At 47.0% G+C, this 13245-nt stretch overlaps 1 protein-coding gene across 3 annotated transcripts in view; it reads left to right on the top strand.

Annotated features, from left to right (window-relative positions):
* TMEM145 (transmembrane protein 145) overlaps positions 1–1553 on the top strand; it is a 6639-nt gene extending 5086 nt beyond the window's left edge. Inside the window, exons 14-15 of one of the 3 annotated variants that reach the window (XM_069088957.1) lie at positions 1–175; positions 1178–1553. The exon at positions 1–175 is cut by the window's left edge and continues 20 nt beyond it. In XM_069088957.1, coding sequence (XP_068945058.1) covers positions 1–175; positions 1178–1540 — 538 coding nt within the window. In that variant the 3' untranslated portion in view covers positions 1541–1553. The other 2 variants (XM_069088958.1, XM_069088956.1) reach the window with 2 other exon arrangements.
* The last annotated feature ends 11692 nt before the right edge of the window (positions 1554–13245 follow it).

Below are 13245 nucleotides of genomic sequence, written 5' to 3'. Positions count from 1 at the left end.
CTTCCCCTACCACGTGCGGACCTCCCAGATCGCCTCGGCGGGGGGCCCCGGGCCAGAGGGCGGCCCGGCAGACAAGTCCTTTCCTCAGCATGTCTACGGGAACGTGACTTTCATCAGCGACTCGGTCCCCAACTTCACGGAGCTCTTCTCCATCCCTTCGGCATCGGGGGCCAGCGTAAGCTCTGCAGTGCGGGTCCCGGCCACACCCCCGGGGAGCTGGCTCCGCCCCCTGAGGACCTGGCTGCTCACTCAGGCCCCCCTCCCCGGCCCCGAGGACGCCCCCTTGCCCTCCCAGCTCCTGGCCCCACCCCTGGAATACCTCACTCCTGTCCCTGCCCCGCCCCCACGGGCCTCTCATCGCCTGCCCCGCAGGACCCCCCTGACACCCCCCCTGGGCTTCAGGAGCCCACCCCCACCCCTCCCATCCTGGGTCCTGGCCTTGCTCCGGACCCCACCCCCAGCCCCTCGAGTCCCCCCTCCCCCGGCCTTCCAGGTCCCCCCTCCCTCTCCCCGTTCCCCAGTCCTGGCCCCCCGGGCCCTGACCCCACCCCCCGAATTTGTCACACATGACTTAACCATGCCCTTAGAGTACTTGGCCCCCCTCCCCACTCGCCAGGGCCGCTTCCTCACCCTCCCAGACTGAGCCACCAGGGGTTGGGGGGGACGGGATCTCTCCTAGGGAGGGGGGAGAGGAGACTTTGGGGACCACATCCTCCCCTCCTCCTGTGAGTTCCCACCAGCAACTGATGATCCCCTCCCCTCCCTGAACCCTCCCCCTCCCCCCAGGCTGGGAAGCAGGTGGAGGAGACAGCGGCAGCAGAACCTCCAAGGGGCCGGGTGGTGACCACGGCCAAGCAGGCCTCTCCACCCCCGGCCCCCGCTGGGGAGGGCCTGCCGCCCCCTTACCAGCTCCATGCCCCCCAGATCCACAGGCCTCACCCTGGCTTTCCTGAGTACTTCAGCGTCCATACCAGTGCGGGGGCTGTGCCCCCCATCTGAGGGCTGGCACCCCACTTACATGTGCCCACATACACAGCCCAGAAAGGTTTTAGGGGGGTGGGGGTTGGCCCAGCTGAGTCCTGGGCCCCAACAGGCCTTGATGGCCAGCAGCTTCCCTTCCCCACCCCATACCCATTCATTATCCCCAGCCCCCTCATTTTGTGCCAAATGGCCCCAGTGGGAGCCTCTCTCCCCCCACCCCTCCCTCCCCTCAGCCCCTACCCCGAAGGTCACCGAGGGACCCCAGCCTCCTCCTGCTCCGGGATCTCCAACCTCCTTCAAGCCTGCACGGATTCTGAGGTGCTTCCTCAAGAAACCCCAGGATCCAAGCCCCAGGCTCATCCTCGGCCCTTCAAGATGCCATGACCTCTGGCCTCCCGGCCCTCACAGTCTCCTGCCACAGGCTTTGACCCCTACCCTCAGACGGATGTTCAGCTGGATTCTGACCCGGCAACCCCTAGGCTGGCACTCAGTCAGCAGTTGGCTTTTTTGTGGGGTGCCTAGGGGGAGGGGTCTCTTTTCTTGCCAAAATAAAAGATGAGAACTCTAAGGACCAGTGTGGTCCTCGTTTGCCTCGTTTGCAAGAATCAAGAGGCCCTCAGGGTTGGGGAGATTATAGAGAAGCCCCTTTTGGTGCCCAGTGTGTCCCAGAGACCCTCCATGGCCCTCCTGGCCATCTCAGAGAGCCCAGGGACTCAGCAGCTGCCCTCCTTGGGCCTCTTGGCAGGCTCTGGGGCAGCAGGAAGGGGGACTGGGGCTCAGGTCTCCCAGGCTGCCCCTGCTGGCTGGGCCACCTAGCTCCAGACAGGTCAGCTTCACTCTCTGGGCCTCCACTGGTCATTCTTGGCTACTGGTGCAGGGCCAGCACTTTGTGAACTGTGGCTACTAGGAAGGGGCACTTACTCTTGTAGAAGAACCTGTCAGAATCATAGCTGGAGGGATTGGGGTTTGACTCTCCCAAGCAGAGAGCAGTCCTGTCTGAGCAGTGAGCAGCACAGCTGAGGAGGGAGGGCACAGGCAAGCATTAAACATCAGTGCTGGGCCAGGCCCTGGGCCAAGCACTTCAGCTATCTCATTTGTGGAGAACTCCTGAATGCTGGGAGGGGCCTAGAACAGGGGATGTCAGACCTGGGAGGGCCTTAGAACAGGGGATGTCAGGGCTGGGAGGGGCCTAGAACAGGGAATGTCAGAGCTGGGAGGGTCTTAGAACAGGAAATGTCAGAGATGGGAGGGGCCTTAGAACAGGGAATGTCAGAGTTGGGAGGGTCTTAGAACAGGGGATGTCAGAGCTGTGAGGGACCTAGAACAAAGGATGTTAGGGCTGGCAGGGGCCTTAGAACAGAGAGTGTCAGAGCTGAGAGGGCCTTAGAACAAGGGATGTCAGGGCTGGGAGGGGCCTAGAACAAAGGATGGCAGAGCTGGGAGCAGGGTTAGGTAGAGAGAACCTTAGAAAGAACAGGATTTGGGGGCAGCTAGTCTGGGTCCACATTCCCAGACCTGGGGAAAGTCAGGCAGCCCCTCTGGGCCTCTGCTTCCTCCTACACAGAATGAAGGAGTTATATGGTAGCCTCTGAGATCCTTGTGTCTTTAAATCTATAATCCTATGACCCCTTGATGTAAAGACAAAAACGGCCCCATCCTCACGGAGCTCACTAGGGACTAAACCCGTATTCTGAGAAATGAATACAAAGCAGCCAGGTGGTGGTACAGTGGATAGAATGCCCAGCCTGGAGTCAGGAAACCTGAGTACAAATCCAGCCTCAGACACTTCCTAGCCAGGTGACCCTGGGCAAGTCACTTCACCTTGTTTGCCTCAGCCAGAGCAGGAAATGGCAAACCCCTCCAGTGTCCCTGCTAAGAAAACCCCAAATGGGGTCACCAAGAGTCAGACATGACTGAAAAGTGGCTGGACGAAAATTTGAAGACAGAGATAGAATCAACGATTTTTGAGGGGAGTGGAGCAGTATTCTGAGTATTGAGAGGGGAAGAAAATCAAGGACGGCTTCATGGAAGAAGGGGCTCCTGAGCTGAGGCTCAGAGGAAGGTGAGGTTTCTAAAAGATCGGAATGAGGAGAGAATGCCTTCTGTGTATGGGGACCAGGCTGCTCCAAGTCACAGAGGTCACATGATCCGATCCCAGTTCAGAGCCAGAAGCCTTAAAAGCCTCACTGAGCAATTTTTATTTCAGCCTAAAGGCTGTGTGGTCCAGTAAAAAGAGTGCTGGAATTGAAGTCAGTGGAGCTGAGTTCAAATTCCAGCTCTGTCACAATTTCTTCTTCTTCTTCTTCTTCTTCTTCTTCTTCTTCTTCTTCTTCTTCTTCTTCTTCTTCTTCTTCTTCTTCTTCTTCTTTCTTCTTCTTCTTCTCCTCCTCCTCCTCCTCCTCCTCCTCCTCCTCCTCCTCAATAGGGGTTAAATGAATTCCCCAAGGTCACACAACTTGTAAGTGTCAGAGATTTGAATTCAGGTCCTCCTGACTCCATGGCTGATGCTCTATGGACTGCACCACCTAACTGCCCTCTCAATTCCTTCTTCTAAAAAATGAGGGGGTGTTGGACTAGATGACCCCTAAGATCACTTACAACCAGTTCATAAAGGTTTATGAGAGCTGATTGTTAAATTTTCAGTGTGAGCATTTTCGTCTCTGAAATCATGAAATGGCTCTAAATCGGGGTTTGAGTTACTGTTTTGTTGCTTGGTTAGATTCAAGAAAGGGAGGGAGAGAATGCAAATAATGCAAATTCAGCTTAAGAGTGTTTCCTATGCATTTTTTTCCTCAAAGAGTCACTTATTAAACATTTACCAAAATGCCCCAAGCAAGAAACCAGTGAAGATCTGTGGGTAATGGAGTGACATCATCTGACCTGGGAGATGATTTTGGCCATGTTATGGGGACAGATTGGAGAAGACAGAGACTGGAAGAGGGAGACACCCCTTAGAAACCAGCTCTAATAGTTCTGGTGAAGGATGATGAGAGCTCAGCCTCAGGAGTTTGCTATGTGAGTGGAGAAGAGGGGAGGGGTGTGAGCTATGCTGTGGAAGCAGAATTGCCAACATGTGGCAAGAATGGGAAATTGAATTTGGGCAGTCAGAGAGGTTAGGAAAGAAAGGAGTCAAGGATCTCTCAGGTTATGAACTTGGGTGACTGAGAGAGTAAAAGAAACAGCTATGGCTGAAGACAGAAAATCCCCAGCTCAACCCTTCCCTTCTATCTTTCTGAATATAGTTCCTAGAGGGTGATTGGCATGAAGTGACAAGGGGAATGATGGGGATGAAGAAGAATTGTCTAGACTAACTGAAGCTTGTCAGCCAAGCTGTGAATTGTTACAATTCTTTTGATGATCAATTTGGAATTGTGTAAATACATTAGCTAAAATATCCATACCCTCTGACAAAAAGATTCTATTGCTGGGTAGATACTCCAAGGAGGTCAATGAGGAACAGAGACAGAGACAGAGAGACACACAGAGAGAGAAAGAGAGAGAGACAGAGAGAGAGGGAGGGAGGAGGAGGAGAAGAAGAAGGAAGAAGAAGAAGAAGAAAATTTTCACCATACCTTCTGGCTATACCATATATACCAAAATATTTATAACACTTTTTGTGGTAGCAAAAAACAAGAAACAAAATATATGCCCATTGATTGGGAAACAGGTAAACAAAATGTGGTATATGAATGTAATAGAATATCACTGTGTTGTAAAAAAATGCGCAATATGATGACTATAGAGAAGCCTAAGAAGAATGACATGAACTGATGAAATGACATGAGTAAAAACAAAAACACAATATAACCATTCACTACAACAAGGTAAATGGAAAGAACATAAACTACAAAATAACTGAAACTGAATGCTGCAAAATTATAAAGAACAAGCTTGGACCCAAAAAAGAGATATGAGAAAATACCCCCCTCTTTCTCCTTTGCGGAGGTCAGTGTCCATGAAAGTAGAATGCTGAATTTAATGACAGAATTTTTTCTCCTTTTTTTTTCTTTTAAAAGTTCTTTGTTCTAAAGTATGGTTCTCTGGTAGGGGAAGGAAGTGGGATGTATGGGATAATACAGATGATGTACAAAACAAAAGTATAAATAAAAATGCATATTTAAAAAGAATTTTCTCATTTTAACTCAAGCAATTCAGTGAATTCTAAGAATGTCAGCTGAACCAGGAGAAAGGAAGTTCAAAAGGTAGATGCTGACTTGGGACTTCTTTGGTTGATTGAATCATAAAAGAGACAACATAGCCCTCAGGACTATCAAAGGGATACACTATCTTGTGCAGTCTGCAAATGGCAGCAGCAAGCACCAACAGATTGCAGCTTGGACCAAATAGTGGCAGGTAGCAATATGGTGGAAAGGACAGACCAACAGTGGGGTCCGGAAGGATCAGCTTGAAGGCAGAGATTATCACCAGAGCAGCTGACGGCAGCAAGAGCACTGGAAGCTTGGAGACAGAGGTATTCCAGCAGGCATGTGGTGTTATTTGCCCTCTCCCACTTGGATTACCCTAGCAATACCCCCTTAGTGTGAGGTATCTGGCCACATATATTCCCTTTATGTGTTTCCTCTCCTATCACTGGTATGGCAACCTGTCAGAAAGAGGACCTCCCACACCCATTTATATAGAGTATATTTCCTTTGTCATTTATTTTATTGTATATAACTAATGTCTTTTACTTTGAGCTAAGGTGTTTCTTGGTTGGTCTGATATATAGGAAACATCTATGGGGGCTCATGAGTTATAATTTTGAGTAGATGTCAGCCCCAAACATTCCTTAAACCTAGGATAACTTTCTGGGGGCCAAAGCCTGGGGCCTTAGATATTCATATACACATTTTTAAAAGTATGGAGAATCTCTGAACTGGCCCAGTCATTCTGGAAATCAATTTGCAATGACTGTGCTTACCCTCTGACTACTACTAGGCGTATATGAAGAGGGCCTGAGCTATGCAGGGAAGCATAGAGGAAAATTAGGATTATTAGGGAAAGAACAATAGAAGGTGAAATTTATATAACATTTTAAGATTCTTAAAGTACTTATTTAAATCTCATTTTAGCCCCATAACAACCCTGGGAGATAGATAGTACAGTTATTCGTATTATTTTTAAAGATGAGAAAACCAAGGCTGGGGGAAATTTGGTGACGTGGTGTGGTCACTCAGGAAGGAAGAAAACAAGCCTTTATTAAGCACCTACTGTGTGCCAGGCACTGTGAAAAGGGAATTACAAATATTGTCTCATTTGATCCTCACAACAATACTAGGAAGTAAGGCCATTAATGTCTCTGTTTTCAGATAAGGAAACTTGAAGCAGGCAAAGTCACTAAAGGCATTAAGTGACTTGCCTAGGGTCACACAGCTACCAAATGTCTGAGTCTGGATTTGATCTCAGGTTTTCCTGACTCCAGGCCCAGGGCTGTATTGACTGCTGCACCACCTGGCTATCTCTGAGCATAAGTATCAGAAGCAGAATTTGAACTCAAGGCTGCCTGACTCCAAATTCAGCATTTTCTAGCAGTTGTGCTTTTCTATTTTGGACAATGAGTTCGAGATGCCTAAGGGATACTCAGTGGCAGAGGTTCTGCAATCAGCTGGAAATGGGGGCCTTGGACTCTGGAGAGAAACTGAGGCTGAAGAAATACAGAAGAGTGAAAGTGGCAGTCAGTGGGGAGGGAGGGCATGTGCCAAGTAGGGGAAGGCTTCATGTAGAAGTAAGTATGTGTCCCAGTTAAAATGCCTAAGGAGGAATCACTTAGCAGGAAAGAAGATGACAAAACTCAGCTCTCCTTCCCTCTTCCTATCTGGAGAAGGACCTTTGGAGGTTGAAAGGTCTGGAGGATTCCAGATTCCCATCTTCCATCGGTGTCCTGGATCAGCCAATGACAGGGTCTGAATTGGGAGCCAAGAGCAGACTGATGCAGATTCATCATTCCACAAGCCCAGCACAGAAGCTATGCCCTGCCTCTGGGTACCTCTGGAGCATTGCACCACAAAGAATAAAAGATCTCCAGAAACCTGGAGCTCTGGGTCTGGTTCTCTGCCCTTCTCATCCTGGATGATGCCTCTGCCCTTCCTCCCACGTTCCCTTTCTCCCATTGGTCCACTACTTGGAGGACCCATGACCGCCATGCTCAAGCCTTTCCCAGCTCTGCCTCAATTCACCAGCCTCCTTCATCAGGCCTCTATGTGGGTACTTCTTCCCTCTGTATGCCCCTCCTCCATATACACTTTACAGCTAGCGCTCTCGCTCTCTCTCTCTCTCTCTCTCTCTCTCTCTCTCTCTCTCTCTCTCTCTGTTTCCCTCATTGAAATGTAAGCTTCTTGAGGGTAAGGACTGCTCTCTTGGAAGAGAAGAACAAAGAGGGAAAGGGAGGAGAGAAGAGAGTGAGAATTGGGGAAGAGAGGAGCAGAAAAGACCCAGGACAGACCCTGAGGAACATCTACAAAAATGAGTGACAGACTATAAATGTGTAAAAATAATGGCTTAGGACATATTTTTTTTGCATCTTTGCGTAACCATTAAGTGATGACTTTGCTTTGACCATTTATAAGACATTTCCTCCTCCTAAATCTAACACCTGGGAAAAGAGAGCTTTCTGACACCGACACAGATATCTGGTTCCATGAAAGAAAGAACACCAAAGGGTGATGTTGGTTCTCACCTCACCCACTTTGTAAATAATTGAACCACAGCAAGGCCAAGAGAAGTAGAAAACCCTGAGCTCCAGTCCTGATTCTGTCCATGCTTCACTGTGTGAACCTGACCAGGTCTCTTCTCTCTGAGTCAATTTCCCCATCTATGAAATGGTTGAAATACATTGTCTTTGGGGACCTCCTGGCTCTGACATTCTCTACCATAAGGTCCCAATCAACATTTTTCCATTCTAATTTGAAAGAGCTACCTGGGATAAATGCACCCGTGTGGAGCAACAAAGCCTGGGGCCTCAGATATTCATATACACATTTTTTTTTTAAGTATGGAGAATCTCTGAACTTGTCCAGTTATTCTGGAAATCAATTTGGAACAACTGTGCTCACCCTCAGACCACTACTAGGCTTATATCCCCAAGGAGATCAAAGAAAGAGAAAAAAGTCCATAAGCACAAAAATATTTATAGCCTCTCTTTTTGTGGTAACAAAGAATTGGAAACTGATGAGATGACCCTCGGTGGGGAATGGCCAAACAAAGTGTGGTATGTGATTGCTTGGGAACTCTATTATGTTTGAAGAAATGACAAAGGGGTGATTTTGGGCAAACCTGGGGAAATATTCATGAAATGATGCAGAACGAAGTGAGCAGAACCAGCAGAACGATTTATAAAATAACTATATTGTAAAGACAAACAACTTTAAAAGACTTCAGAACTCTGATTAGCACCACGACCAACCATGATTCCAGAGAAATCACCCCAACCCCCCCCCACCCCGTCTCCTGACAGACAGATGACAAATTCAAGATGAAAAAGGAGATAGACATTTATGGACATGACCAATTTAGACATTTATTCTGCTTAACTACTTATATTTGTTACAAGGGCTGTGTTTTTCTTTTTTCCCCCAGTGGCTGGGGTGATACAGGTGAGAGGGAGATAAAGTAAATACTTGTTAACGGAAAAAATTATAATTTAAAAATATGACTAAGAACTCAAAATTTTAAAAAATGTTAGAATTATTTTTGCGTGTGATTTTGGAAAAAAATAAAATATTATTAAAATTAAAATATGTCTAATAGACAAGAGGAACTAAAGATATTCCTTCATACAAGGAAACAAATTACCTTTATATGGGTCACAGAGACTTGGTAGAATGGCTGGAGCATGGCTAAGGAAGGTTGTAGCTGAATTTGAAAGGAGCCAAAAATATCCCAGGAGCAAGGAAGTAGCGTTATCTTTCAATCCACCACCAATCAACAAACATTCAGCAAGTGCCTACTATGTGCCAGGTTCTGTGCTAGGCTCAAGGAGGGAGGGAGGGAGAGATCCGTGTTTTCACTGGTGAAGGGAGCCCCTACCTGAAGAATCTCTACCAATGAAGTTTGGTACCTTTTCTGTAACCCAGAGAGCCAATTGTTAAACATTTATCAGAAACCCCCTCTTGGAGGACACAGTGGCAGTGGCAAAGTTCAAGGACCATTAAAGAAGCCTGAGAAGGAGCAGTCAGACAAATGGGAAGAGGATCTGGTGTTAGGATATCCAGGAACCAGGAGTGCAAGAGGTGGTGGAGAGTATTGGGGTGGGGATCAAGGGAAGGAGAGACAAAAGCAACTTGATCTTGGGAGGGACTATAGACCACTGGGCCAGAAGGAGGATATACATATTTAAAGTTTCCATATAAGTAAGGGGATAGTGAAAGAGAACCTAGTTTCCTTTTATGAGCCCAAGATGTCAGACTCAGATGACTTACACCTTCTGCAGACTGTCATTTCCCCACATTCCCAGTGGCTTTCACTATTAGATATATACCCCCAGTGAGGTCATTGATAAGAAAAAGCCCTCACGTATACCAAAATATTTATAGTACCACTTTTGGTGGTAGCAAAGAAGTGGGAAAAAAAATAGATGCCTACTATTGGGGAATGGCTAAACAAATTATGGTACATAAATGAAATTTTACTATGCTGTAAGAATGACCAGTATGATAAATATAGAGAAATGTGGAATGATTTACATGACCCAAGGCAGAGTGAAGTAATCAGAGCCCACAAAAGAATATATACAATGATTTTATTTTTAAAAAATTTTATATTTTATTTTTTCCAATTACATACAAATACAATTTTAACATTTTTTTTTAGTTCCAAATTCTTCCCCTCTCTCCCTCTGCTTAGCCTTCATTCAGAAAGCAAGCAATTTGAAACAGGTTTTATGTGTGCAGTCATGCAAAACATATTTCCATATTAACCATGTTGTGAAAGGAAATTCAGAGAAAGGAAGGAAGGAAGGAAGGAAGGAAGGAAGGAAGGAAGGAAGGAAGGAAGGAAGGAAGGAAGGAAGGAAGGAAAAGAAAGAAAAAGAGAAGGAGAGAGGAGAGAGAGGGGGAGGGAGGGAGGGAGGGAGAGAGAGAGAGATAGAGAGAGAGAGGGCATGCTTCGATCTGCATTCAGATACCATCAGTCCTTTCTCTGGAGGTAGACAGCATTTTTCATCACAGGTCCTTTGGAATTGTCTTGGGTCATATACAATGATTTTAACGGTGAGCGTGGAAATGGAACCCGAGTCCAAAGCCCATTGGTGTGGGACTCTGCTTCTTCAGAGATCAATGCCTGGCGCCTGCGCGGGAGGGGGAGTTGGCCAGAGAAGACACATTAGTTTTGTTTGAGTCGCTGTTCCTTTGGACTCTCATTGAAAGCCATCAGCTTCTTCAAATCTCCCCCATCGTTTTGAATGTGGGGTGCATCTGACTTCCAACTTCGAGGGGGAAGACGTTCGATGCCAACCCCCTTCAGGTCGCTGAAGAAAAAACCTTTGGAAAGAAAGGAACGAACAGCCTCCCTTGCATCCCCATCCCCAGCTTGCCACAGCCATCCTGACCACTGGACCCAGATGGCTCCGGAGGAGAAAGTGAGGCTGGTGACTTTACACAGCCCTCCCTCACTTAAATCCACTTCACTTGCATGTCATGGCTTCACCTCCTGGTGTCCTGATCCTCGTCCAGAACAAAGGACAAACAAGGACCCCAGCTTGCTACGCTAGAGACTTTGGGGAGCTTTCCCTTGAGTGAGATCTAGAGTTAGCTCTGGCTGTGGCTCTCTCTCTCTCTCTCCCAACCCCCCTTCTCTCTCTCCCTCCCCCCCTTCTCTCTCTCAAACTCCCCTCCCCCCCCCCCCCCCCCTCCCCCCCCCCCCCCCCCCCCCCCCCCCCCCCCCCCCCCCCCCCCCCCCCCCCCCCTCCTCTCTCTCCCCCCCCCCCTCTCTCGGACTCATTCCCTCCCCCCTCCCTCCCTCCCTCTCTCTCTCTTTCTCCCTCCTTCCACCCCACTCCTCCCCCTCTGTTGACCTGAAAACTCCTTCATCCTCTCTACTCTGCTATATATTCTCCTATGTAGATTTTCTCTGATTTCTGTTTGCTACGGACTTGGATAAATGGGTTTCTTTGCTACTTGCAAAGTGTGTTCCTTATAGAACCAGTGCTTGATGGGAAAGGAGTCAAGCTTTGGATATAAAACTTGGGGTCCTATTCCCCCTAATTAGAGATCAGAAGTTGGTTGAACCTAAACATTACATCCCCCAGACTACTATTTAAGGACCAGATGGATATAATTCTAGCCTGGTACTCTCTTCTCTCTGAGGATAGCTGTGGACAGGAAGGGACCAGCTTTCTTTCTTAGCAGGAATCAAAATCTCCCTTGGAGAAGGGTGAGGTGCAGAAGAGGTTAGAGATATCTATTCTGCCTCCCCTTCCTGCCAAGGCTATATGTGGTGGCTGCCCTTGCTACAGAAAAAAACAATCCCCACAATGTAATAAAAGGGAGTGTTTAGGAGCTACATAGGACTAGCATTACCCCCAAAGAAATTCTGAGAAGACACCCCCATTCCTTTGTAGAGGTGGGGGGTCACCAGTGTGGAATTCTGCATAGATTTTCAGACTTTTCAGTTTAAAAATTTTAAATCAATTGTTGATTGTTTCTTCTTTTCATTTAAAAACATTTTATATGAGATGGCTCTCTGGGAGGGGAGGAAGAAGGTTACTATGAGAAAGGTGGAAATGTAAAGATAGATCAATAAAATTTTACTTAAAAAATTCAATGACGTTAAAATCTTTCATGTAATTGGGAAATATTTAATGAAATACGTGAAAAGTATGTCTTTTTTTATTCAATCACCACTAGTTTCCTCAATTCCTCCTTGCCCATTTTTCCAGCCTTCATAATTCCTGTGGTCTGGGCTGGCCTTCTCACTCCTCCTCATGCAGGAAAACAGTCTATTTCCCACCTTTCTGCCTTTGCACTGGCTGGCTGACCCTCCAGCCTGGAATGCCCACTCTCTTCCTCTACAATCCCTATTCTCCTGCAAAACAAAACTTAAGCACCATCTTGTCCCTTCTCTCCCCAGCTGCCCCTAAGGGCCTGTAATGCAAATGTAAATTTTAAAGATCTTCCCTGCCCTTAGGCTAAAATGCACCTGAAGCCTGGGGAGGGAGGCTTGTTTTTCAGTAGATACTTCTTGATTGGCCAGTGAGTCAATAAGGTTGTTACATTCTCTGAGCCAGGAGAAGGCTATATAAGCCCTGATGTGTAGCTTTGTTTTGGGACTCACTTTGAGAAGTGTTCTGTGATTTGATCTGAATTTTGGGAAGCCGTTGTCGAGAGTCCCCCGGCTTTGAAAAACCCAGATGTGGAAACCCAGATGTTGACTGGGTATGGATGTAATGGTTGGACAGTTTGGAAAGCTGTCTACTTGATCTGTTAATGTCTTGATAATTCTGTCTGTATATTTTGAAGTTTGGGGTGCTGACCTTTTTCCCCTGAACAAGGTAAACGATATATGTCTGACTGATTAAAGTAAGCTTGTTAACCCATTTTGAGTTGCTTTCCTTTAACAAAGCAGATCCAAGAACCTGTATGGGCAGCAAACCCTGAGGACGCGCTTGGGGTGCTTGCTGCTACAGGGCCCTCCTAGCTCTGACATACTACGTGATCTCCTCTCAGAATCATATCATTTCTTTGCACGTATTTTGTATGTGTCTACACATGTTCATTAGGTCTCCCTCACAGAATAGTAATAATGGCTAACATTCACCTCACACTTTGCATATTTTATACTCAGGTGATCCTCAAAAAACCCAATGAGGTAGGTGCTGTTTTTATCATCCCCATTTTAGGAAAAAGGAAACAGGCAGAGAGGTTAAATGACTTGCCCAGGGTCACACAGCTAATAAGTATCTGAGGCAGGATTTGAACTCAGCTCTTGCTGATTCCAAAATCAGGACTCTTATCTACTTAGCATTTCTAGCTCAATGAGGCCAGAAGCTGTTTCCCTTTTGTCTTTGTGTACCCAGCCCTTTGAATAGGGCCTGGGGCATAGCAGGCAATTACTAAATGGCTGCTGATTGGTGGATTGATAGTTGAATGCCATTTTGGAAGGTCCCCAGTGACTTGCTCCATTTTTACCCATGACTAACACACTTGCCAAATGTGGAGATAACACAAAAGTGCAAAGGACCCCAAGCACATTGGGTGGGCAGAGTCAAGATCTAAAAAGACTTTGAAGGGACTAAAATCGAATAAATTGGAATTTTACAAGGACATAGCC

The sequence above is a fragment of the Petaurus breviceps genome, unplaced genomic scaffold, assembly GCF_028583685.1.
Source record: "Petaurus breviceps papuanus isolate PSGF00001 unplaced genomic scaffold, PetGlider_PUasm1.0 185, whole genome shotgun sequence".
Classification (NCBI taxonomy): domain Eukaryota; kingdom Metazoa; phylum Chordata; class Mammalia; order Diprotodontia; family Petauridae; genus Petaurus; species Petaurus breviceps.
The sequence above is the reverse complement of the archived record's forward strand: the minus strand, read 5'-3'. Positions and strand labels throughout refer to the sequence as shown.